The 25,237-nt window shown below is 39.2% G+C and overlaps 4 protein-coding genes across 7 annotated transcripts; 2 read left to right on the forward strand and 2 right to left on the reverse strand.

The window, feature by feature from the left end:
• Nucleotides 1-545: 545 nt before the first annotated feature.
• On the forward strand, nt 546-2,600 carry ndufb10 (NADH:ubiquinone oxidoreductase subunit B10). Its single transcript, XM_030141684.1, has 4 exons — nt 546-778; nt 1,090-1,228; nt 2,003-2,142; nt 2,446-2,600. The coding sequence occupies exons 1-4, from the start codon at nt 631-633 to the stop codon at nt 2,532-2,534; spliced, it is 516 nt and encodes a 171-aa protein (XP_029997544.1). The 5' UTR covers nt 546-630; the 3' UTR covers nt 2,535-2,600.
• A 683-nt stretch (nt 2,601-3,283) lies between these two features.
• On the reverse strand, nt 3,284-5,498 carry rps2 (ribosomal protein S2). Its single transcript, XM_030141677.1, has 7 exons — nt 5,479-5,498; nt 5,028-5,165; nt 4,825-4,914; nt 4,259-4,366; nt 3,839-4,172; nt 3,499-3,590; nt 3,284-3,409 (listed from the first exon to the last, which is right to left on the reverse strand). Exons 2-7 carry the CDS (start codon nt 5,160-5,162, stop codon nt 3,329-3,331), a joined length of 840 nt encoding a protein of 279 aa, XP_029997537.1. The 5' UTR covers nt 5,163-5,165; nt 5,479-5,498; the 3' UTR covers nt 3,284-3,328.
• A 479-nt stretch (nt 5,499-5,977) lies between these two features.
• Nucleotides 5,978-8,440, reverse strand: rnf151 (ring finger protein 151). 2 transcript variants are annotated; one of them, XM_030141679.1, is made up of 5 exons: nt 8,344-8,373; nt 8,075-8,153; nt 7,237-7,406; nt 7,021-7,117; nt 5,978-6,604 (listed from the first exon to the last, which is right to left on the reverse strand). In XM_030141679.1, exons 2-5 carry the CDS (start codon nt 8,075-8,077, stop codon nt 6,137-6,139), a joined length of 738 nt encoding a protein of 245 aa, XP_029997539.1. In that variant the 5' UTR covers nt 8,078-8,153; nt 8,344-8,373; the 3' UTR covers nt 5,978-6,136. The 2 variants fall into 2 exon arrangements, with proteins under 2 accessions (XP_029997539.1, XP_029997538.1); XM_030141678.1 differs by having other exon boundaries at nt 8,075-8,440.
• A 162-nt stretch (nt 8,441-8,602) lies between these two features.
• tbl3 (transducin beta like 3) lies at nt 8,603-24,494 on the forward strand. 3 transcript variants are annotated; one of them, XM_030141634.1, is made up of 24 exons: nt 8,603-8,747; nt 8,872-8,923; nt 9,009-9,104; nt 9,328-9,375; nt 9,506-9,647; nt 9,754-9,838; nt 10,313-10,483; nt 10,593-10,668; nt 10,827-10,923; nt 11,521-11,741; nt 11,829-11,970; nt 12,925-12,983; nt 13,151-13,257; nt 13,359-13,494; nt 15,871-16,110; nt 16,304-16,374; nt 16,486-16,642; nt 16,901-16,959; nt 18,789-18,892; nt 20,157-20,228; nt 20,477-20,635; nt 22,391-22,484; nt 23,600-23,995; nt 24,034-24,494. In XM_030141634.1, exons 1-23 carry the CDS (start codon nt 8,716-8,718, stop codon nt 23,988-23,990), a joined length of 2,811 nt encoding a protein of 936 aa, XP_029997494.1. In that variant the 5' UTR covers nt 8,603-8,715; the 3' UTR covers nt 23,991-23,995; nt 24,034-24,494. The 3 variants fall into 3 exon arrangements, with proteins under 3 accessions (XP_029997494.1, XP_029997495.1, XP_029997493.1); XM_030141635.1 differs by having other exon boundaries at nt 23,600-23,984; nt 24,024-24,494; XM_030141633.1 differs by having other exon boundaries at nt 23,600-24,494.
• The last annotated feature ends 743 nt before the right edge of the window (nt 24,495-25,237 follow it).

Below are 25,237 nucleotides of genomic sequence, written 5' to 3' on the forward strand. Positions count from 1 at the left end.
CAGGAAATACATGTTTCTTTGCTTCAAAAATTAAACACATGGTGTCAGCTGAGTGGACATTTTTGCAAGTCCATGAAAAATAGCTTCATAAAAAAAAAAATAATAATAAAATAATTGCATTGTTTTTTTAATGCCCAAAGAGGAATAAAGAAAAAAATCTTGATAAATGATCTCATAATTCATGCATGAAAGGGTTAATATACATTTGATGTTTTAAATGTTCAATGAAACCTAATATCAAAACACTCTGGATATCTTTCACACTGACCACTAGTTGCTGCTGGCTAAGAGTGAGTTAAGGTCACATGGTTCTATGTTATTGTAGCCAACTCTTCATCACCACCTACTGGATGTTTAAGGTAAAACAGTTTGACCTGTGATCTTTTGCCTTCGACCCATTTAGTTAAATATAAAAGAATTATTCTACATACGAAAAGCATTCACTCACATATAATTTGCACCCAACTGGGGAAAAAAAACCCCAAAGAGAACATTTCTGGAATGAAAAGTTTGATTTGTTGACCTCTAAATCGCCATTGTGTTGTGTGTGTTGCGCATGCGCCACCTCGAAAGGAGAGTTGTCGAGGTCGAATTGTAGGATTTCTTCGTTTTCGAACAAAACAAGGCAAAATGCCTTCAGATTTTGATAAAGGGGCTTACCCAGAGCCTCCTCGGCAGACCCCGGCTAAGAACAGGGAGTCAGCACTGCCAGACCCAGCCCAGATTTTGACTAAACTCTTTTATTACTCCGTGGATCTGCCTGTCACCACATTTAGAGGTAAGCTAGGTTAAGCTAACTGGCTAAGCTAACACTATAACACAGACATGAAAAAAATCAAAGAAGCACTGTGGGAACATAGTAGGCATGTTTTTATATTTTAATGATGGTATTGTTTACTGAATACCACACGGACTCAATCACAAGACTGTGGCTGAAAACTACAGGGTTGGCTTGTGAACGGTTAGCAGCAATGTACAGCTAAAGTTGGCTAACGTTGTCATTCGTTGACATAGCAGCCGGATTGCAAACCACATACATTTATCCTGCTTTAAACTGGGTTAGAAACTGTTTCCTTTCCTTTTTTTCAGATACGATAGACAGCATACGGTCAAAAAACAGGTTCGTCTATTACCACCAGAAGTTCCGCCGTGTCCCCGACCTGACGGACTGCCAGGAGGGGGATTACCTCTGCTACTATGAGGCTGAGATGCAATGGAGGAGAGACTAGTAAGTGGATCGACCAGGGAAGGGATTGCATTAAATAAGATGTGGACATTATGGTCAATATGATGAAGTGTAGGCAACAAATAGAAAAGCTTAGATGTTCTTGAACTGGTGAGTAAAATAACATACAATCAACTGAAATTGCCTCAGGCCCTGAGACCTCCAAGGGCCCAAGAGTTCATTATTCATAATTTGATTAACTGCTAAATATATTAGGATATCACTGATTTATTCATTTGTATTCATTCATTCCCTTCTCAGAATGTATTGAAGTACATGATCATTAATGAGATGAACAATAATACCAATAACAAGCACATAATTATCACTGTTCGATCAGATGGATAAAAAAAAAAAAATTGAAGAATGTACAAGATTTGCAGACTCTGTTTGCCCTGCATATTTCCAACTTGCTATAAAAATAAATCTCATCATTCATCAGCTAAAATAAGATGACATTAAAATGGTTTTCTGAATGCTTTTGCAGGTTGCAGACGAACAGTGAATAGAACTGAATTTATTGAGATCAGTAAACATAGCTGATCCCTTCAGTGTAAAGCAAAATGAGTACTTTTAAATTACGAGAACAATATACAGACACAGTAGTTTAGGCACTGACTGTGATGAGGAAAGACTTCCTCCACAATCTAAAAATAATGCACTTGTGCTGTAATGGAGACCAGTCCTTATAATCCAGTTATAAAATCTTTGAAGTGTCCTTAGACAAGAGTAGAGGTTATTGCAGCAGTATGTAAACATGTTGTTTTTACTTCTCAGTAAAGTGGACCAAGAAATTGTGAAGGTGATTCAGGAGCGTATGAGGGCCTGTCACCAGAGAGAAGGCTCCAGTTACAAGCAGAACTGTGCCAAAGAAATACAGCAGTTCAACGAGGTGACCCAAAACTTCCAGTCCCGCTGTGAGTACTTTGCCAATTGTCAAATAAACTTGTGTTAAATCATGTATGTAGTTTTGTGGGTGCACTGCTGTACTGCTGTTTCTGTCCTCCATATTCTAAACTAAATACAGATTAAATGGATCTAATGAAGATCTACTTATATTTTTGTACAAATGTTCATATCTTAGTTTTGCACTTGTATCATTTTTGGTCTTGACAGGTATTTCTGTGAAACGTTAAGGATTAAATAATGATAAATTGTGTGTGTGGACAGATAAAGTAAAATGACTATGTATCAAATTTCAAGTGTTTGTTGCATTCCAGATGCTGACCTGGGAGCCTATGCCAGTGGAAGAAAATGTCTGATGAAGCAGAAAGAAAGAATGATGGCAGCTCAGGCCCAGAAAGCTTAAGAACAATGCTATCCTTAACTCTGACCTGTGTAATAATTGTAAAATAAAAAGGTATGTTAACTTGTGTCTGTTTATTACCCACTACATTGTTGACAGCACCGTCTGGAACAGTAGAAGGTTGCAAGTTGCCTGCTTTCAGCCACGTTTAAATTTGTTTTCTATATTCACTGGTGCTATGGCCAGACTTTGATGCTTCCCACAGTAACATAACCTTCTGAAAATTGTCCAAGTTACATTTTGACAAGTGACCTTTTCCTGAGATCAAATACTAAATTCTGGTCAAGTTAGTTTCCTAAAATCTTAGGAAGGTGACATTTAAGTCACTATTTTTCTGTCTCACCATGTTAACTAATGGTTATTACCTTTAAAGGATGTTTTAAGTAGCATTTTCCCCTCACATGAGGTACTTTAATCCACTTCATTAAAGAGGTTTATGAAATGTAGCCAACATTCAGGTTAAATTTGATCCTCAGTAGGCCTGGATGCAAGTAGTTGGCCAATTATGAGTTTTGTATTTTAATATCAAACTCAATTTTACTCAAGTTACGAACACAATCTGGTATCGTTTTAAAGCAGAAACATCCATCCCCCCCCCCACACACAACCCTGAAGTCCTTCATTCCCCATTTAACATTTGATGTGTTCCTGCCAATATGATTCCCTTGGTCCTATTAAAGCATTTAGCTCTACTGTAACTCAACTACATGTCAAGAAATCTTTAAAGACATTAGCAGACAGTACACATTAGGTGGTGTTCCAGAATGTTTATTCAACAGTTCCACTGTACAAAAAGCTTAAGAGGTTGTGGCTACAGCAGCCTGTCCCCTCTGCACAGACACCCTGGTGTGAGTCTTGGCCAGATGGTCAGTGAACTCCTGGAATAAGAAGCAAAAATCAAGTGTTAATGCATCACTTTGCATGGTTGTTCTAGTCACAGTAATCAATTGGTGTGTAGAATACCAACCTGGTAGGGAGACTTTGTGAAGACTGTCTCCTTCCAGAGGTCAGGGGTCAGGTAGCTGTAAGTCTTGGAGATGGCGTCAAAGGTGGCCTTGGCTGAGGAGGAAATCAAAACAATGAGTAAATACTGAAGATGTAGCAGAGTTTTATTTAACAGTAGTATTAGAAAGGCAAAATGTTGAGCACAGACAGGGGAACAGAGGAGACTACCAAGCAAGTCTTTCTGCCGTGCATTACAATACTCTTTAATTTCTCTCCTGATAACGACAACTACACCACTACAGAGGTGAAGCTGAGCAGAGCAAGGAGAGAAAAGCAATACAAGAAAACACAAAGACTCTTACCGAAGTTGCCGAGGGTGGCAGTGCAGCCCCTGGCAGAGGTGTAGCAATCGTCAATACCAGCCATCATGAGCAGCTTCTTGGGCACAGGGGCAGACACAATGCCAGTACCACGGGGGGCAGGGATAAGACGCACCAAGACAGAGCCGCAGCGTCCAGTCACCTTGCAGGGTACGGTGTGGGGTTTACCGATTTTGTTACCCCAATAACCTCTCCTGACTGGGACAATGGACAGCTTGGCAAGGATGATAGCTCCACGGATGGCTGTGGCCACCTCCTTGGAGCACTTCACCCCCAGACCCACATGGCCGTTGTAGTCACCAATGGCAACAAAGGCCTGTAAACAAAATCAGGCAATGTTTAAAACTATAGACCTGGATAGTTAATTACAAGTGTATAATCAAAGTAGCTATTCAACCTCACCTTGAACCTGGTGCGCTGACCAGCCCTGGTCTGCTTCTGCACGGGCATGATCTTGAGAACCTCATCTTTCAAACCAGACCCCAGGAAGAAGTCAATGATCTCAGACTCCTGTGATAAAACAGACTTGAATGTTAGACCACTGCATCGTAACAGGGACTCCGTAAAACCTCTTAGGGTCATCGCAAATGCTAGTCAAAACCCATCTCACATCAATTTAATAGTAATAATTATTTTTAAAAATTGCACTTATAAAGCACTTTTCATTCAGCAGAATCTCAAAGTGCTACAGAAAGAAGACAGTAAAATAAAGAGCCAGCCTATGATCTTTTACAGATCTTATCTCATACACTTGAAAGTGTATAATGAAGACTTTATACAATGTTAACTTTTCCTTGAAAAACAAAGTTAAAAAATACATACACAAATCAAGTCATTTAAAATACTAGGCTCAATTATTCTTACAGGAGCTAGCAGGAACCCTCTATAATAGTATCCCATTATCTTGTAAATATTCACAACTCTACCAACATTTTGAAGGATGATGGAAGTATCCTCCAATTGCTCACCTTGATGGGCAGAGAGTACAGGTAGATCTCCTCCAGGGACTTGATCTTCATGTCCTTAACCAGACGGCCCAGCTTGGTGACTGGCACCCACTGAAATAAACAGCATCTCCATTAGACACTTACCAAATCTTGTCTAAAAACAGACATAATGTCTAACCACGCGTTGTCTTTTCGTAAACATATGCTATGGGCTATTAACTCACTTCCTTGTCCTCGGACTTGCCACCCCGAGCACCACGGCCCCTGCCACGGCCTCTGCCGCGTCCACGGCCCCGGCCGCGGCCACCAGCGCCAAAACCTCCGCGAAAACCTCCTCTACCACCGGCGTCGTCCGCCATTTGCTGCGGGGGAACAAAATATTACATTCTTCAAGTCACCAAAACAGGGCTCCCATATTCAAATATGTATATACACAAGTACATGTCATTTAACAAAGCACGAGAGTCACCGCCATATTCAGAGCTGTGGATGTCTACTCATCCCTCACATTTATAGATAACCCAAATATTGCTTAACTGTTCTTGCTAATAATTGTGTAGCTTGAAATAACCCATCGATATATGATTTTCAGAATTAATTCAATGCTTTTAGTTGACTGATGCATGAGATAAACGAGGATTACTATCAGAGACACAAGCAATAACGTCAACTTACGTGATCGTTAAAACAGGAAGAAGGCCCGAGAGAAGTTCCGCCGGATTTTATATGTAGCTGCTATCGCGATGTTTCGTCTCTAAAGAAATGTATCCACTACTGCCCCTGCTGGTGAATTTTATGACTTACCTACATAGACAGTTGAGAGTTAACTCCTTGGTTAAACACAGATTTACGGTTACATTTACTGCTGGGCTACATTTGTTAATATTGTCATATTAGTGATAGTATTATGTATTTATCTTTATATGTATTATTTTCATACATGTTGCAGGTCCTCATATTATTAGATATTCCACTGACAAATACCTTTGTCATAAAGATTAAAATATAGATGTAAACATGACTGTTCTTTAAAATTGTTTATATTGTTGCCATTTTGACAACAGACCAGGATGCTTTAAACATTATTTAGCTGATCCTTAATCACTATGCCCCCTTAAAAAATAATCTGCACTCATGCTTTTAATAAAGGTAAGAAACAGCTATGAGATTAGTGTAATGTCGAGCTTTATTTAAAAAATACATCAGCACAAAATTGTTACAGATTCACTCAATTTAATCATGTCTATCTATGTTTTCAAACACACCTTCAAATAAATTAACACATGAAACATTTACACACAGCACTAGCCCACCAGCAGCCATAAATTACTTCTTAACAGTTGCTGCTGCTACTTGGAGTCCCACTGGAGCTGCCGCTACTCTCTCCAAGATCCTCCTCCTCCACCTCATGGAGGTCATCCATCACCTCCAGGCTCTCACATATCAGCCCTATCTGCCTCTTCATGTGAGCCATGGTGCTCTGCATCCTCCTCATCTTCCTCTGCAGAGCGGTGGCGATAGCTCTGTGGTTCCTCTGCCTGGCTTCATACTCCTGCCTCAGCTGCTTGTAGCAGTTGTGTTGAGCCTGGGTGCGGTGGGAGAGTATCGTCCCACAGCCCATGTGGCAGGGCTGACGCCAGTGTTCACAATGGCGCGCATGGGTGTCCAGGTCCCTGCGGAGGAGCTGCGCTCGGCAGCCCTGATAAGGACAGGGTATAAGCTCATAGAGACAGCTCATACTGTGGCAATACTGCTCTGAGAGAGGGAAGGTCTCTGCACAACCACGGATCTCATTTTTACACTGTGAGAGGCCAGATAGAACAAAATACAAGGTAATCATTAGCCATAATCAGAAATTTAGAGCAAGCAAAATGGAAAACAACATGAAGTGACACCATAACATATACAATAGGTATGACACAAACATTAGATAAGAAGCTCACAGTAGAGAAGTGTCAACATATTCCACTTACAACCAAGAGCAGATTACACTGATCCCATATTAGGAAATATTACAAAAACATATATTAGCTGCTTTATTATCAGAATCACAAATACTTCATTAATCCCCAGGGAGAAATGTGTGTATTCAAACAGCACTGAAAAAACTATTGTCATAAAATAATAAATATATGCTGAAACCGACTGGAAATTAAAGTAACAACTAAACTTCTGTTAAATTAATAGTTAAATCAATCAATGATAAAAATGTCCTACCTTAATTTTCATGCGTCCTATAGATTTACTTAGTTTGAACATAACAAAGATCAAGCTTGGGTTGACAGGTTTTCGGCAGCAGGGGCAGGTCTCCTGCCTGGAAATAAAAATAACTATTAGTCCAACAATAGTATACAACAATAACTATACATAAAGTAAGAATAATGTAATCCAATACAGCTTTTAGTTTTTTATTTCATTCATTATTTACAGTACCTCTTCAGCCACTGTAAGATGCATTTCTTACAGAAGATGTGGTGGCATGCTGCTCTAACTGGACACCTGAGGACACCTTGGCAAATGGTGCAGATCAGGTCATAGTCCGGAGTGTCCACAAACAGCTCCACATCATAGCCCCCACTCTGTGTTGACACCTCTGGGTCCGCCTGGATGCACCCAATACACAGATATATTATGGGTTTGTCATCAGAATATTATTCAATTCAGGGAGATATTGAAGAGCAAACCTGCTGCTGGAAATGAACAGTATAATAAACGAGTTATCACTTTACTGCCGTGCACAACCAGTGGACAGTGTTTCAAACACAAAGGGGTGCGCTCACAAAACAGAATTGTTCTGGAAAGTCATATGACCAATCACATGATTAAAAAAAATAACAGGCACCATCCATGTACCCCATCTACAGAAATATATATATATATATATATATATATATATATATATATATATATATATATATATTATTATTATTATTATTTTTTTTTTTTTTTTTTTTTTTTTACAACAAAACATGTAACATTACTAAATTCCCAAGCAATAAAATACATTCGGGTGAGTCTCAGTTTTATCGGAAATAAATTAAACATTGTCAAAGTGTACCTAAAACCGTATTAGATATATACAGGCTAGAAGGCTAGAATTCAAAGTACAAGCAAATTTACATCAACAAAATTAATAAAAGTTAAGGTATTCCTAAAAGAAAAAATCTATGTATTTTTAATTGACCAGAGGCATCAATTACCTAGAAAAACAAATCCATATTCAAATCCACATCAAAGAAATGAATAATTACAGAAGATGCTCTCTACTTACCATGACAATCTCCTATTCTCACCGTGTTTCCATTCCATGCGCTGTTTTACTCCATATCGCTCCACTCACATGTCACACACTAAACACACACCCGTGTTATCAATGCAACACACATGAACATTCCTGACAAAACATGAAGGTGTGACCCTGTGTGTGTGTGTGACAAATGAAAACAGTAAATTATATAAATGAAGGGAGATAATGGTGCGCCCTTTCCCTGCTGTTCTAGCACCAAAGCTGCTTCTACATGTCAAACAGCGATGTTTTACATGAATAGATCCGACAGCATCTATTGTTTTGAGCCACAGTGAGGAAATGTGGCTGATAAAGTTCACGAACAGACTCCTATATTCGCTACATATTACTAATCACACTTCTAAAGTGAAACAAAGTCATTTGTATGACTTAAAATGCGAGATACCGTCTACTTATAAGTTTATACTAAAGAAAGCGGGATAATACAGTGACAACATACTGACCAATCACAACCCTGGCTGCTCAGATGACGTATAATGCGTGCGACTACGGTATCAACATGCGGGATGGAAGTATTGACTGTAGCCAACGTGTGAAGTGAGAAAAAGTAATTCATATCACATTAGCTGCCAGATATATGTGTTTTGGCATATACTTTTGGAAATATGGCGAACACCAACCTCCAGTTCAAAACTAAGTAAGTATCACGCGCTGTAAGTTAAACATAACGCTAATCTACATAGTAGTAGGTGCTGGTGCTAATGCTAAATGATAAAAGTGTCTTCAAAATACCGATAACTCACAGGTATATCTGTTTACAGTTATGCAGTTTCTAGCAAGATCGAGCCTTTTTACAAAGGAGGAAAAGTGCAGGTAAGTTATCTGCAAAACGTATCTCCGTTCGTGAGTTTGCTGGACCAGACTGAGATGTCTTTTAACCTAATTGCTTATTTTTAAGGTCAGCAAAGATGAACAGTACATCTTCTGCACTTGTGGAACTCGTGTCAATGTTTTGGAGATCAGCACAGGGAAGATCGTTCACAGCATCGAGCACGTGAGTTAAGATTTAACCATTTATATAGCTTACAATCAAGGTTACATTTTTTTGTCTTGGTGCAGAAATGATCAGATGTACAAGTCAACCTCACATGTGTTTCTTCAGATACCATACACATATCATCTTTGTAGGTATTCAGGAAAGTCGGGATTACAGTGTTTTTGTGCTCTTGAATAGGCTGAGATTCTTTTTTCAAGACTACACATATTTGGTTTTGTAGGATGATCAGGAAGACATCACATCATTTGCACTCAGCTGTGATGATGAGGTAAGCAACACATGCACTACCTATGATTACATCTGTACATCTTTATAATGTACTCTGTAAAAACATATACACTAGTCAATATAAGAGAATAGGAGTGTTCAGTACTTCTTTGCTCTGTGTCCCATCACAGCTTCTGGTCACCGCCAGTAGGGCTCTGCTGCTGAAGCAGTGGGACTGGAGGCAAGCTCAATGTACTCGCTCCTGGAAAGCCATTCACATGGTCCCGGTAGCCAGTATGACCTTTGACTCCACATCCACTCTCCTCGCCACAGGTCATCTTGGACTGATAATGGCTGTTTCTGTCATTTTTTTGTCTGATATCTATAATACATGTCATTATGTTTTAGACTGACAATCACTCTCCTTGTTGTCTTGTAGGAGGCTGTGACGGCACTATTAAGATCTGGGATGTGGTGAAACAATACTGCACACACAACCTCAAAGGATCGTCAGGCGTTGTACAGTAAGTCAGCACAGATTTTTTTTTTTTTTCCAGAATCATGTTTGAAACAATTCTTAATGTTTTACCAGTGCTTACGCGAGGTTTTTACTAATGAAATCTAATACAATCATGAAAACATGGTGTGAAAAAAAACATTATTGTGGTATAAAAATTAAAATGCGACTTTCCAAAAGAAAAATAGAAAAAGATCACTCAAAACTGCCTTTTTCAGAGAAAATGTTTCTGTCACTTCATTTTCCACATGAGTTGGAGTTAAACACAGTTACACTCTTTGTGGTTGTCTTTTGTGGATTGTTGTTCCTCAGTCCTCATTCAATAACTCTTTTTAAAAGCTTAGTTTCATTTTGACTTTTGCTGACATTTTTTTAATCTTAAATCTTAAAGCTACATTGAAAAGCTCCAGATTTAAAGGAAGCTGGTGATATTGTGATAAAATAATAAAATAAATAAAACGAAATCCTTGCATTTACGCAGCCTTGTAGAGTTCCACCCAGATATCAACCGGCTGCAGCTTTTCTCCTCCTCTTTGGACTGTGGCATTCGGCTGTGGGACCTGCGCTCTAGTGAGTGTATTTGTGTCCTGCAGAGCCACTACAGCGCTGTGACCTCTCTCAGCTTCAGCGCCGATGGTGACACCATGGTCAGGTACTGTGCATGCTTTACCTTAAGTTGAAATAAAGTCAATTTTGAAATTTCAGGGCTGCTGTTGCAGTCTATTTTTTAACTTCAATTCTGTCCTCATTCTTGTTTATAGCTCTGGTAGAGATAAAATCTGCACAGTGTGGGACCTGCAGACCCGGAAACCCAAGAGAACTGTACCTGTATATGAGGTAAAGATATTTCTCCTAGGCTTACAGATGCTGATGCATACAGATAAATTTTCTGGATTGTCCCAGCTACCAAGACTGAGTAAAGGTGTCTATTTAATATTATTTCAATAATGCATGTTACTGCAGTTGCCTCTGTTAATTTCTGTTTTTGTCTCCAGGCTGTGGAAGGGGTTGTACTGCTGCCTGAGAGTAAGGACTTTTCTGAGATTGAAGTAAAGAGCAAGGACTTACATTTCATCACAGCTGGAAGCAAAGGTTTGGCTCTTACCATGCATAACTTTGCACTTTTTTGTAGCATCCTGACAAGTCCAATCACAACCTCTAATACAATGTCGAAACACATGTTGGACACATTTCAGAATGTAGTCCTCTCCGATGACTCAAGATGCATTTGGAGGTGGTTTGGGACACATACTGTATGTCCACATTGTTTTAACAGTATGAACAGGCGTGTGTCCCGGATGCGTCAATGTGCTACGTGTAGCAAACCAGTGGCGTGAGATTTAGAAATCTGAAATGATCAAAAACACTAGAGGAACTAGAATATCCACTGGTTGTACAATCCAGCAGAAATTTATCAAAGATTTAATCATCACTGAAGCATAGACTATGCAAGAGAGCAAATAAAATCCAGTAGAATAGTTAATATTGTCATTTCAATAGTTGGGGTTTAGCAGTTAATTCGGATATGATCAGAAGTTTCAAATCAAGAGACTCATTTTAAAACCCAGTGTGAACAGATTCTCAGCACTGTCCGCTTGTGTTTGGCTTCATCAGGATTAATGCTATTTTAGGGTCTGAGCAGGGTCTCTGTGCCCCTGTCACTCATCTCTTGTCCCTTCGTCCTCATAGGTGTGTTGAGAGTATGGGAGGCCAGCACCGCACGCTGCATCTACACCCAGACGCTCCCTTCCACTCTCAGCCTTGTTTCTGATGAGGGCGAAGACCAGGACGACAACCCCCGCAGTCTGACGTACCTGCTCCACCTGCCGGCATCCTCCAGACTGGCTACAGTTACTGCTGAACACAATATACTGCTCTACCAGCTGCCTGCTCTCACCACACAGCAGCAGGTTTGGACAAGGATACATTTACTGATATTTACTATTTAGAAATTAATTATCATTTACACTGTTCCTCCTCTCTCCCTTATGTGGCAGTTTGTTGGTTACAGCGATGAAGTGTTGGATGTGAAGTTCTTGGGAAAAAATGACAGTCACATTGTGGTGGCCACCAACAGCTGTCAGCTCAAAGTGTTCGAGCTGCAGACAAACAGCTGTCAGATTCTCTACGGACACACAGGTCAGTCACCAGCAGGGGGCAGCACATGCATATGAAAAAATACACATCAGCATGTTTTACTTTTGTATTTACAGAAAGGCACCTTGATTTTCATGTAGCAAAAATATTAATCTTTTGTTCCTCTTCTTTTTATTTCTTTTTTTTTTTTTTTAATTTAAGCACTCTAAACTATCCAAATGAAACATGCATTCTGTCATAACATTTACTGTAACCTCTTAAAACTGCAGTGGCATTCCAATAACTTCAAAAACATGGGTTTATGGGTAATTATGGTTAAAAAAAAATTATGGTTAAAGCAATCACTCCAATTCCCAGACCTGAATCCCCCTGAAAATGTCAGGATTGTGATCAAGAGGAAGATCAACAAAGCTGAGCTTCTTAAAACATCTGTCATCAGTGTGATACCATGCTGAGACACATGAAAGCTGTGAAGTGCAGGGTTATCACAGGAAATATTATATTTATTTCTAAAGTCTTCTAGTTTAAAACAAGTTTTTTTTGTTGATGTTCATAAACGAATCTGAACTTATTACCTTGAACGTGAACTTGCCTGAAAACACATTATTTTTGTCACTTGCAAATAAATGTTCTAATTGACAGTGTTTTTTCTTGGAATTTGAGAGAAATTTCACAAATTTCTAGAACAAACAAGAATGTTTAATTTTACTTAACACATACTCATAAATCAAACCACCGCTCTCTAATTTAAAATTTTTTCCTGACCTTTTGCTGAGGTGTTGGTTCTCAGCGGCATGTGACAGTCATTCATCAGTCGTGAGTGGATTATTGGAAATGAAACCTGTCATTAGAAGAATCACAGTTGAAAGTTTCAGATCTTAGATAATCACGCTGACATACTTTGTGTGCTTCAGTAAGTGTATTGTTGAACTGGTTTGATAGGTATGTGTTTATTTTGTCTGCCCTCTTCTGTTTCCATTGGATTATCTTCCACAGATACTGTCCTCTCATTGGATGTGTTCAAGAAGGGCTCTTTGTTTGCAAGTTGTGCAAAGGTGAGCACCAAACTTTGCACTCGAGACAAGGAAAAAAAATCAAATATAGCCATATTTAATCACATTTAGGTATTTTGACACATGATTTTAAACTGTTCACATGATTGAAAGGCACAATAAAACCATGTGTAGAAAGTAACAGTTGAATGTTGTGTGTTTGTTTTTAGGACAGGTCAGTGCGTGTGTGGCAGATGGATGCTGATAGTGGTCAGGTGCACTGTGTTGCACGTGGTTCAAGCCACACCAATGCTGTGGGCTCCATCACCTGCTCCAGGTAATGCTTTACATGACCTGCGACCCTGTGACCTTACCATGCCCCTGATTTTTGTACAGATACAGTTATTCTGGAATAAATCCTTATTTGTTTGTGTCCAGGATGACGGCATCTTTCATAGTGTCTGGCAGTCAGGATTGCACTGTGAAGGTGTGGGATCTGCCTGCGGATTTGTCAACCACAGGGACAGATGTGTATGAGCTGACTGTACGCGCCACTGAGAAGGCACATGATAAGGTAAAAAAAAAAAGTACAAAAAACAGTTGTTTTTGCAGCAGAAAGAATGGCTCTTAAAAGGCACATGTGCACACACCACAAATACTGTGGTAAAGCAACAGCGCATAACATGAAATCAAAGGTGTGCTCACAGATTTTCTGCCAGGTATCAGAACAAAAAGCAGAGAACAATTGCTTTTATTAAGAAGGTGTATCCTCATCAAATTAGTTTCAAAAAGGCTTTTGTGTGTTCATTCAAAGCTGACATCTTGAGCATAAATCTGTTGATGCTTAAGACAATTCATCTCTTTTTTTAATTCCCAGAGTATCTGTTTTCCCACATTGATCACATGATTCAGTTCGATAGTTTCTCTTTAATTTGAAGAAAATGACAAATTGGCCGATAGCGCTCTCACCATTCACACCATGTCTGCATTCTTATCATCCATTAAATTTGTCTTAATTTCACCTACAGTTGACCGCGCAGCTCTGTAAGCTGATTTTCTATTTGCCTTTCAGTTTAGTTGAGTTTCAAACCTTCATTCTCTGTATCACAGCTGCTGTCACAGTGACACTTTAATTCTCTGAAATCACACATGTTTACAATTCTTTTAACTGGGATCAGGTTCCTTTATCTGTGTGAAAGTTGCAGGTAAACGCAAAAAGTTGCACAAAACTGTTGGCAAGAAAATGCCTCCATTTAAAATACAACTTAGTAGAAACTTATCAGAAAGTGAGACGATCGATCAGTCGCTAAATCAGTCATTATTTATATAGCACTTTTCATACATAGAGAACGTAGCACAAAGTACTTTACATATAAGTTTAAAAATCTGTAAACACCCCCCCACACACACACACACAAACACACATCCACTTAAAAAGACTGACTGAGCACGAGAGAACCAGAAAGTAAAAGAGGAGGCGGCGCTGTCTCAGGGAGCCATCCGCACCAGGAGGCAGCCGCTGACCCTGCCAACCAGGCGCCAGCGACACAGCGCCGCATCCCGATCAGTGGGAGAGGGCCAACTGCCACCACATCACAGCGGCAGGGACCCCCACCCACCAGAAAGGAGCAGACCCCAGTGAAGGAAGGCGCCACAGCCACCAGTCCACAGCCGCCCCCCCGCACAGAGGGTTCACTCTGATGAAACACTGGAGAATGTAGATAAGAAACATTTAAAAGATATAAAAGCATTGATTAAAAGAATCTACATGTAAGACATATATATGTAAATATAATATAAATAGTAAACATGAAAATGATAAAACAGAAGCATTGGTTAAAAGAATCGAAATATAAGACGTATATATAAAAATATAATGTAACTATAAAACATGAAATGGATAAAACAGAGGCATTAGTTAAAAGCCAAATTAAAGAGGTGGGTCTTGAGCCTGGTTTTAAAAATTCTACATTCTCTGCGGTCCTGAGGTTCCCTGGCAGGCTGTTCCATAAGCGAGGAGCATGATGCTGAAAAGCTGCCGATGGATATAGTATAGGGGTGTAACGGTACAGAAAAACTTCGGTTTGGTACGTTTTCAATACAGTGAAGCAGTCGAATTTCATTTATAAAAACTTTATTGAAGTAAAAAATTGGGTCACAGTTTTTCTCTTGGTAGCAGTAATATTAACGATTGGGTGGTGTCGTTTTAAATGCGTTACGAAATTTGACTTGTTACCAGAAATATAACTGATCTTCAAGAAACCATGCCAGCACACCGCTCTTGTTTTACCCATTTGTCTCTCTCCATTGACATAACTGACAGGGAATCCAAAATGCTCCCAAATTGGAGATCTTAGAGAAGACAGAAGGTCTTCCAACTCTGGCTTTGTACCTGTGACGCTGCTCTGAGCTGCCATACTGGTTCACGTTCAGTGCGTGAACGTCAACACATCATTACTTCCTACACTGCATAACCTCTGACCGATGATGTACGATATAGTAACTGACATTCTATCCATCAGTTCTTGGCAACATTTTCTCTTGTCGAACATTTTTTTTTTGTAAAGAAAGATGTCATATCATGTATCGCATATTAGAATTTATGTAACACCTACTTCCTTTTTACTCAAGATGTACTGAATAACAATTGAGATCCTGTCCATCAAAGCTTTGTTGCATAAGATTTTTTTTTGTTCCCATGCCAAACATTTTATAATAACCTGACTCAGTGACAGTGGAACATGTTAGTCACAGCCTAGTGAGATGACTGGTGGAAATGTCGTGAGAGGTATTTAGAGAGTACTTCCTATTTGGTAAGGTAAAGACTAATAGCCCTGTATCTTTTTTTTCCATCCTTGTTTCTCAACTTTTCCTTTTTCTAGCAAATACCTAACATCTTTTAAAACATTATCCCTATTTTCCTCATTGTCCTTCTTCTGCTTTTCTCCAGGATGTAAACAGTGTTGCAGTATCACCTAATGACAAACTGCTGGCTTCAGGGTCTCAGGACCGCACGGCTAAGCTGTGGTCTTTGGCAGGCGAAGGGAGCCTGAGCCTGCTCGGGGTGTTTCGGGGCCATCGTCGGGGGGTTTGGGCTGTCTGCTTCTCCCCCGTCGATCAGGTGCTGGCCACCTCATCTGCAGATGGCACCACTAAGCTCTGGGGTCTGCAGGACTTCAGCTGCCTCAAGGTGGGATTAAAGTGTGCACTCATCACGAGAAATGATGGAAATTAGTTGTGTGTGTGCAGATCGTGCTATGAATTTGCCATTTTCAGCGGATTTCCACCTGAGTAATGATGCTAAATTAAAACAAAAAATATACAGTAATTTGATGGATAGTTGTCTGGTTGTGTGGTAATGATTGTTTCTTGTTTTTTTAAAGACATTTGAGGGGCATGACGCATCAGTTTTGAAGGTCATCTTTGTGAGCCGAGGCACTCAGTTACTCACAAGGTAACCCACCTACCCCCAATTGATCCCACATGAGAAGAAATAACACAATAAACAAACTTGCTTTCCTAACAGTCATGCCACGTGTTCATTTCTCTGTGGCTCTGTCTGCAGTGGCTCAGATGGTTTGGTAAAGCTGTGGACCATAAAAACCAACGAGTGTGTGAAGACCCTGGACGCCCACCAGGACAAAGTGTGGGGTCTCCACAACAGCCGCAAAGACGACAAGATGGTGACGGGGTCTGCAGACTCAAATATCACTGTGTGGGAAGTAAGTGGACTGACAGAAAACATGAGGATGAGTTTAAGAAGTATCGATTAGCTGTCACTCTAACAGCAATATATATTGATTTGGGGAAAAAAAAAATCTTCACCTGTGCATAAATTTCATGGCCAGTTGCCTTTTGGAAATAAATATAAAAAAAAAAAAAAACACAATATTTGCTATGTGTACCTTAGCTGTTTGTTTACTTTAGTTTTAGCTGGTTCTTACTGTAAACAATGCTTTCTTTGTAATCCCTTCCATCAGGATGTGACAGAAGTGGAGCTGGCAGAGGAGCAGGCTAAGCAGGAGGATCAGATACTCAAGTATGTTACACACACATTGTCTTTTACACCTTTTTCTCCCCCCTCCGCTCTCTCCTTCTCTCCTCCCCCTTTTAGAACACATTTCACTGGAGAACCTAAACCGAACCACCTCCATGCAACACCCAGCAGTAGAACCCCTCTGTGTTTGGTCCTCTCTCCTCACACACACACACACCAAGGTTATTATCGTTAACAAAAACTAACGAAATGACGAAAACCAGAATTGGAAAAAACATTTTCATTAACTGAAATAAATAAAAACTATAATTAAAAGAAAAGATGATAACTAACTGAAACTGTATTGTGTGCTTACAAAACTAACTAAAACATTTAAAAATTATGGATAAAATTCCCTTCGTTTTCGTTTTTGTCAATGTCAGATTGATATGAAATTGATTTATTTTGCTCGAGCAATCTTTGCTGCTGGCACCATATGGCACTTCATGGTCCATCACTTCACGTAACTTGTCGTTTAGAGTCTGTTTCTCGTCCCCACTCTACCTGGCAAAATCGAGACTAAAGTTGGGAGAAAGCAGCAGAGTCCTGTATTGGATTTATTTGAATACGACAGCGAGGAAGATAAAAGATATGAAAAAACTAATACTAAAACAAAAGTAAAACTAAGCATTTAGAAAAAATGAAAACTAATAAAAACCAGCAAACCTGCTCTAAAAACTAATTGATACTAACTGAATTAGAGAAAAAAAGAGTCTAAACTAAATAAAACTAAATTATAATGAAAAACCCAAAACTATTATAACCTTAATAATAATAATAATGATGAATATGTAATCAGTATCTGTTTTTGTCTTGACTGGCTTGTCCCACTGTCTTGTCTTATGTCTGTTTTGTCCTACTGTCTTGTCTCATCCTGTCTGTACACTTTGGGCTATATGAGCCCTCCCTCTATGTACATGTATACAAGCAAGGAATGGATGAACACGTGAATATGAAGTTGGAGATTGTTGCTTAAATACGAGCTGTAATTAAAAATAAAGTTGTCCTCCGAAGAGGGGTGGTGGTGGCAGGTTTAGGAAAAAAAAAGATAAAATGTCACAGACTAGACATCGGTAAGCCCTGTGCCCCCCACTTGTTTACACTGAAGTGGTGGGCAAACAGTCTGGTGTGCTGTGTTTGGGGGTTAGAGGTCCTGCAGGAGTCACTGAACCACAAGCCCGACCTGCATCTACATTTTCTCGTGTTGCAACCTCTTGTCTGTCTGACACCTGACAAATGCACAGATACTGCGTGACGTTAGAGTTGACATGAGGCCGGGACTGTTTGTGACTTAATATTGTGGTTAGCAGGACTCCCATTCATTTATTTTGACATTAGTGTTTACTATAAATGTGGTGTTGTTAGGTCTCACCACATATACAAATACAAATTGTGGATGAAAAGGATGATAAAAGAGAACAATGTAGACATTTGTTTTATTTCAGTCTGAAGAACAAACACAGTTCACAAATCCATCCAATGCACAGATCCAACAATCACTCCATGAAACAAAAATTATAATACAAACTTCACTTCAATTCAAGTTGTGTGTTGTAGCAAGAGAGTATTGTCCATCTTGAAAACATTGGTGTATTTTCTTGTCACTGGTTTTCTAAGAACTTGACTGGAAATGGGACAATTATCCAACAAAAACTTTGAGCTGGTTAAGGACAGAGACGTTTCAGAGGTGCTTCAGTAAACATAATTGATTAGTCTGTAAAATGATTTATATGCAGTACACTGTGTACCATTATTAATGTACTGAAGAGCTTACATTGAGGTTTTAGTATGTGTTTACATATTATAAATGTGTCTGTTTAATGTGTGTGAAGGCAGCAGGAACTGTCCAACCTCCTCCATGAGAAGAAGTATTTCAAAGCCCTGGGTCTCGCCATCTCGCTGGACCAGCCTCACACTGTCCTGACTGTTATCAAAGGTATTTCATCCTGCGACTTTTACTTTCTATTTAAATGTATATCTGACTGATTCTGTCAACATTTCCATTTAGCTTTTGTTGTCATTTATTCCACAAAGTTTATTAGCGCAGTATAATAAACCAACACATACTTTATCCTTTAGCTTCACCCTTTTCTCATCTTTCTGACCAACTATCATTTCATCAGTCTGTCATCTCTTTTATCATGCACTGCTGCTCTCTTTTAGTAAGAACTGAGTCACTCCACCATTGAGACATACACATGTAACTTGTCAATAGACAGGTGTGTGGGTGAGCGAAATCCACTTTTGTCCTGTTTCATAACAAAGAGGAAAACACTTGTGGCTTTGCAAAACTATTGTGTAGCAACACAAGACAACAAAACAAAAATTTTATCATGGTGGTTGGAGTAAATGTTCTCATTTAACCAAAAATAGGCAATGTAAAAGCATATTTGAACCATATTGTGTGTGTTTCTACACATTTATTTCAGCAGTAGAAATGACCTGTTTGTAGTTTCAAATGTAGAACATCATTAACATGCAGTAACACAAAGAGTGGACCAACACACCTGTAATTCAAGGAGTTCACATCAAACAATAAGCTATTGAAGTACCCATATTTTTCACATTAAAGTGAAATCTAATATGCTTGGTCATGCTTACATGAACATGCTCAGTCATGCTTACCTTTTTGAGAGAATCAGGATTAGAATATTTATTAATATTGAATAGCAAAGGCAAGCGTGTGTCATGGGAGTGCCAGGTTTTTGTAATCCTCCTTGTATTGGAGTTTCAAAATGCAGGTGACAATAATAACACAGGATATATTTAGTTACATTTACCTTTTCAGGTCAGCACCCACTCATTATGATTTTCCAAATAATTCAGCCAATGAAATTTGCTCCTTTGTAGTTATATAACAGTAATTTGACAGATGTCTTGCTTAGGAAGGTGTAAGCTCACCAAAATATATACATCATATTCTTTTAATTTTTCATAATTGATTTATCTGATGGTTATTATATCACTTAATTATTTAAAGTGGAGGATGTCAAAAAAAGTGGAAAAATATGAAGTTGTTGTCAATCAGCAACACTGAAACATTTAATGTTGCATCATATTAAAGTTGTCAAAGTTTAGTTTTACAGACAAATAATTCATCTTTGTAGCTCTGTTCTATTCCGTACAATACCTGTTTAATTGACAATACAATATCTAAGGAAAAATTGATGTTTTAACTTCATGTTCTGTGTTACTATCAGCGATTCGTCAGGGAGCAGAAAACCAAGAGCTGCTGGAGAAAACATTGCTGAAACTTCGACTGGATCAGAAAGGTAACGGTCCATAAATATCCTTGATGCTGTGGTTAAAGTTAAATCTCTGTTGATATTAAAAGGTAAAGTGGAAAATGCGATAATTGCTGCTATCAGTGACACCTTGAAACAATACTGGCATTCTCCCAAAAGGCTGAAACATCAGCAGGCAGTGCAGTACAGACTGTTACTCTTCTCTGTTCCTTGTCCTTCTTCATTATTGGCTGCTGTCCCAAACTAAAGCCTGTTATTATTTTGACCGCACTCAGAGTCTCTGCTGCGCTTCTGTGTGGTTTGGAACACCAACGCCAGGAACTGTTTGGATGCCCAGGCTGTCCTACAGGTTCTCCTTACACATGTACCACCTGAGGAGCTGCTGCAGTACCAGGGCGCCCGAACGCACCTCGAGGGACTCATCCCATACACAGGTTAGGAGGGACCCAGTGTGTCCACATGGAACTAATATGGACAAAAATAGTGGGACACATCACAGAAGTAGAACTTTCCTTTACCACTGACTTGAAATAGTACTGTGAATAAAAATGTTGATGTCAGTTACAGTTATCACAATAAATGTCAAATCAGTATTTCTTTAAAGGAGCCGTATGTTGGATTGTGGCCAAAACTGGTACTGCAATCACATTCAAAATACTGTAGAGCGTGGTATCCCCTCCCCTCCCCCCAGACTAGGGGTTGTCAGATCCAGCATGAGCGTCTATTACAAGGAGCTACCATCGCAAGCAACGAGTTCTGCACCGGTATTTATACCAGGCCCGGTCTCTTCACCTGGTCCAGGAGCTGCGGTGTCTTCACTCGGGGCGTGAGAAGAGACCGCGGCCCAGCCCCAGGAGACTGTCTTCAAATTCTTCTCTGCTTTCAGTCATCTCCATGTTTCAAAAGCATCTCCTATACATACTCTTGTTTTGTTTCTCACTTTGTCACTATGTATTTGAGAATAATAAGAGACCTTTTAGGTTTAGTAACGTCAGACATTCATGATCAGAAATGTTCCGGCCGCAGCTCAGCAGGAACTGGCAACCTGGATCCCCAAATGCTACTGACTTCGTGATTGGGAGATAGGTGATGAGCAGTGCATCAGACCAAGACACAAAATGACAACGTAAATATTATTTAAGGGCTAACACTTTGCTTTTCAAATACAAATATTCTGGCTGGACTACTACTGTCAGTGATATCAGTACTTGATATGAACATGATTTCTTGATGTCTGGTGACATTCAGGGCCATTTTATGATTACTTGGAAAATAATTCTTACAAACAGCTCCTTTTTTTTTAAATTTAAAGGCTGATTTTTATTCTTGAGTGAAAGTTGAAGAAACCATGTGGTTACTTGTGGTTTGCGATGATTACATAAAGTTAAAACATGACAAATATTTTAGAAATCAGTTGGTGGAAAATTTTAAAACAATTATAAAAAAAGATACAGTGTTGAGTAAAATTAAGCAAAACCAGACCCTGGAGCGTTTTGTAATGCTTTAGATGACATTGGAAACACTGAGTCCCAATACATTTGTCCACAAAGCATATTTGTCTTGGAGATAAAAAGGTAGTAGATAGTAGAAGAAACTAAGTAGAAGACAAACACCACAAAAACCATATGATGAAACTGTACATCATGGAAAGAAATATTGTACATTCCCATGTTTCACAGGAAGAAATCTCCTTCATGTGTGGGAAAAGTGGGGAAAACATAAAGTCACTAGACAAATGTAAAACATCCAGTAAGTCTAACATCATCTAAAGTGCCAATAATGTGGAGGAATGCCAAGGAAACTCAATAAAAAAGTTGACGTGTTTGCATGAATGTGCTGCTGTCAACAGAATGGAAAAGGAAAATGATAGTGTACTCATGTTTAGAATCACTTTGGTAGATACAGTAGGTGACCTGTGTCGTTTCCCTGGGGACATATTTTAAATGAGATATAAACATGAGATATAAATAGGATTGTGACATGACTAAAGGAGGAATTGTGTGTTCATCTGGACAAACAGGATGTTTAGTTCTTGGCGTGATGCCTTCACTTAACTACTGTTTTGAGGCTCTACAAAATGGCTGTTCAATGTTTTCTTTTCATTTCCAGATCTTTTTGTTTATCTAATCTGAATTGAAATAGTGACTGTATGAGGACCTCTGAGTGACAGTTTTCTGTTATTCCTACAGAGAGACACATGCAGAGAATTGGGCGTTTGCTGCAGGCGTCCATGTTCCTGAACTACATGTGGCAGAAGATGAGAGTGGCAGGAGCCCCAGTCAGGTGAGACAACAGTCACGTACACAGTCTGTGGACGTTGACAGTAGATACTGTCTCACAACCCAAAAGTCTCATTTAAGTCACACGTGAATGCCTGTCACCAGTGTAGCCATGACAACACTGCGGTTGTGTCTGACTCATGGGCATCAAGGAAGAAGGAAAGGCTGTGTGTTTGCTACTGAACAACATTCTTGGGCTTAAAGCAGACGTGTTGCCACATTAGTAAGTTTTTTGAGTGAATGTTTGACCATCTTAACAGGATATCTGATACCACACCAGATATGCTGATACTTATTGCTGGTAACAAATGATGTGTGAACCAAAAACTCTGCCCAGTTTTGATATCTTTTGATGGAATCATTTGGTTTTATACTCAATACATAATTACAGGGTTCCCGCAGGGTTTTAAAAAGTCTTAAAAGTATTTTACAAATCTGCATTTATGCCTCAAAAAAGTCTTTAAAAGGTGTTAAATTTGATATGGTAGGTATTAAGTTATGCTGCCATAAACTTGATGGTTGTGTTCTGTTTAAATTTGTCTGTTAAATGTCCAAGCTGCAAAGAAAGTACTGTGCATTCCAGACTATTGCCCGCACCTGACTATAAGCCACACCCACCCCATCTCCAACGTCTCACCATTGATTCATTGATGCCAAGCTTACGTGCAGCAGCTCTGTTTCCTTCTTTGACAGCCGGATTGATCGTTAGCCCAGAAAACATAAATTAGCCGCATCATTTTTGAGCCGCGGGTTCACAGCATGGGGAAAAAAGTAGCAGCTTATAGGCCGGAAATTACGGTAACATTAATTGACTCAGTTCCACCCCTTCCAATCCGACAATTTATATTGAAATTAGGAACCAATTAATGGTAACTTTGCAGCCCCCAGTGAGAAATGACTGAACGCTGGGAATCAAAGCATTGGAGTAAATAAATATATTTTCCTAAATTCTAGAAGTCACAAATTTTTGCCAGTATGGCTGTGAAATAGACATTAAATTCTGTTCTAAGTAGTCTTAAAAAGCTCTTAAATTTAACTGGTTGAAACCTGTAGGAACCCTGAATTAACATGACAATACTACTTTATTAAATGTATTCCCTGTTGTTCTGTCATGTCTAGCATCAGCCAGGATGAAGAAATGGACACCACTCCTCTTGCACCGACACAGCCTTTCTTCACGATCGACAAGGAGAGGGGCAAAGGAAGTGGAGGAGAGGAGAGACCAGACGACAGGGATGACAGTGGCAGTGAAGAAGATGAAGATCCAAACTGCTCGGTCGAGGATGACCAAGAGGGCGACGATGAGGTCAGTGTCACCAAGAAAGCCTCGGCGAATGAGCGAGTAGAAAACGGAGAGAGCACCCAAACAAATGGCAATCATCAGTCAGAAAGTGAGGACAGTTGTGAAGAGGAAGAGCCGGAGGAAGACCAGATGGATCTAACGACAGAAAGAGGGGTGAAATGTTTCCCAGCCCCTTCCAGCCCTCAGAGTCAGACTATTGCCAGCTGACGGGGATACAGATTACTTAACCCTGCTGTAAAAAGCTGAGGAGATGTACTTATCATGGACTGCCATCTTCAACTTCTTGCTAAATGTGTGACTGTGCAAACAAAGAGGCAGGTGTGAGATAGTCACACAGATAATAAGCCTCTGTATGCGTTCACTTTTCCACAGCCAAGTTAAAAATAATTCCAGTTTTATGCCAACATCTGAACTGTACAGTTTATTCAAAGTTTAGGCAGAATCTGAAAAGGCCACCCTGGTTTCTTCAGGCAAAATGGAATGAAAAGCAGATGGAGAGATGAAAAAAGAAAGAAAGACTGCATAAATATTTGTGGCATTTAACCAGGACTTTCCTCCTTCACAGGAACAAACCATTGTCTAGTCCTGTAATGTGTAGTCCTGATCTACCGGCTTGACCACAGCAGCACAAAAGGCCCTTTATGTAACGCTGGATTTTATGTCATGACTACAAATGTTTATAAAATAAATCAATTTTTTTGTGATTTTAAATGAGTTTTATTATTTTGATTGTACATTAAGTTAAGTAAGTAAATGACTTTCAAATTATTTTGACATTTAACAAGCAGCAGTGTTTAAGATAAAATTTCTTATGGTGACACTCATTGCTCAGTTGAAACATGGTAAAATAATCACTTTGACCTTTTCTCTGTAGTTCAGTAGATCTTAATGCGACTCATTGTGACAAACTGTCTTTGTTCACTAAAATCATTGTTATAGACTTAAAGGTTGTATAAACTGATGACAGATTACAGACCTATTGAAATATATAGGATATAACTAATACACAGAGGGATTTTCTATTGTTTGTTTATATAAAACTGATTATTTGAGGCAGCATTTTGTCTTTATTGTTAAGTGTCATTTGATATGAGAATAAAAGAGTCCCTGTTATGTCAAACTCACTCAGGCTTAGAGATAGTTGTCTAACATCAGATTACGCAAATATGACAAACTGGACAGGTTTTAAATATATTTGTGAGTTGAGAGGAGATTGCTTTGATCCTATCAGTTCATTTAAGGGGATCAGATTGCCTATAAAAATGGCTAAATTTAGCTCTAAATGTGTGGAACGATGTGTGGTTATGAAACATGCAAAAATGAGTTAATGTGTAACCAATACCCAAATACCCAGAAATCCTAACCACACTGTACATCAAACTATACATTAAGTGTAAATTACACACATCTCATCCTGTACAAAGAGTTTACTGTAAACATACTCTTCCAACAAA

The sequence above is a fragment of the Sphaeramia orbicularis genome, chromosome 8 (genome assembly GCF_902148855.1).
Source record: "Sphaeramia orbicularis chromosome 8, fSphaOr1.1, whole genome shotgun sequence".
Lineage (NCBI taxonomy): Eukaryota > Metazoa > Chordata > Actinopteri > Kurtiformes > Apogonidae > Sphaeramia > Sphaeramia orbicularis.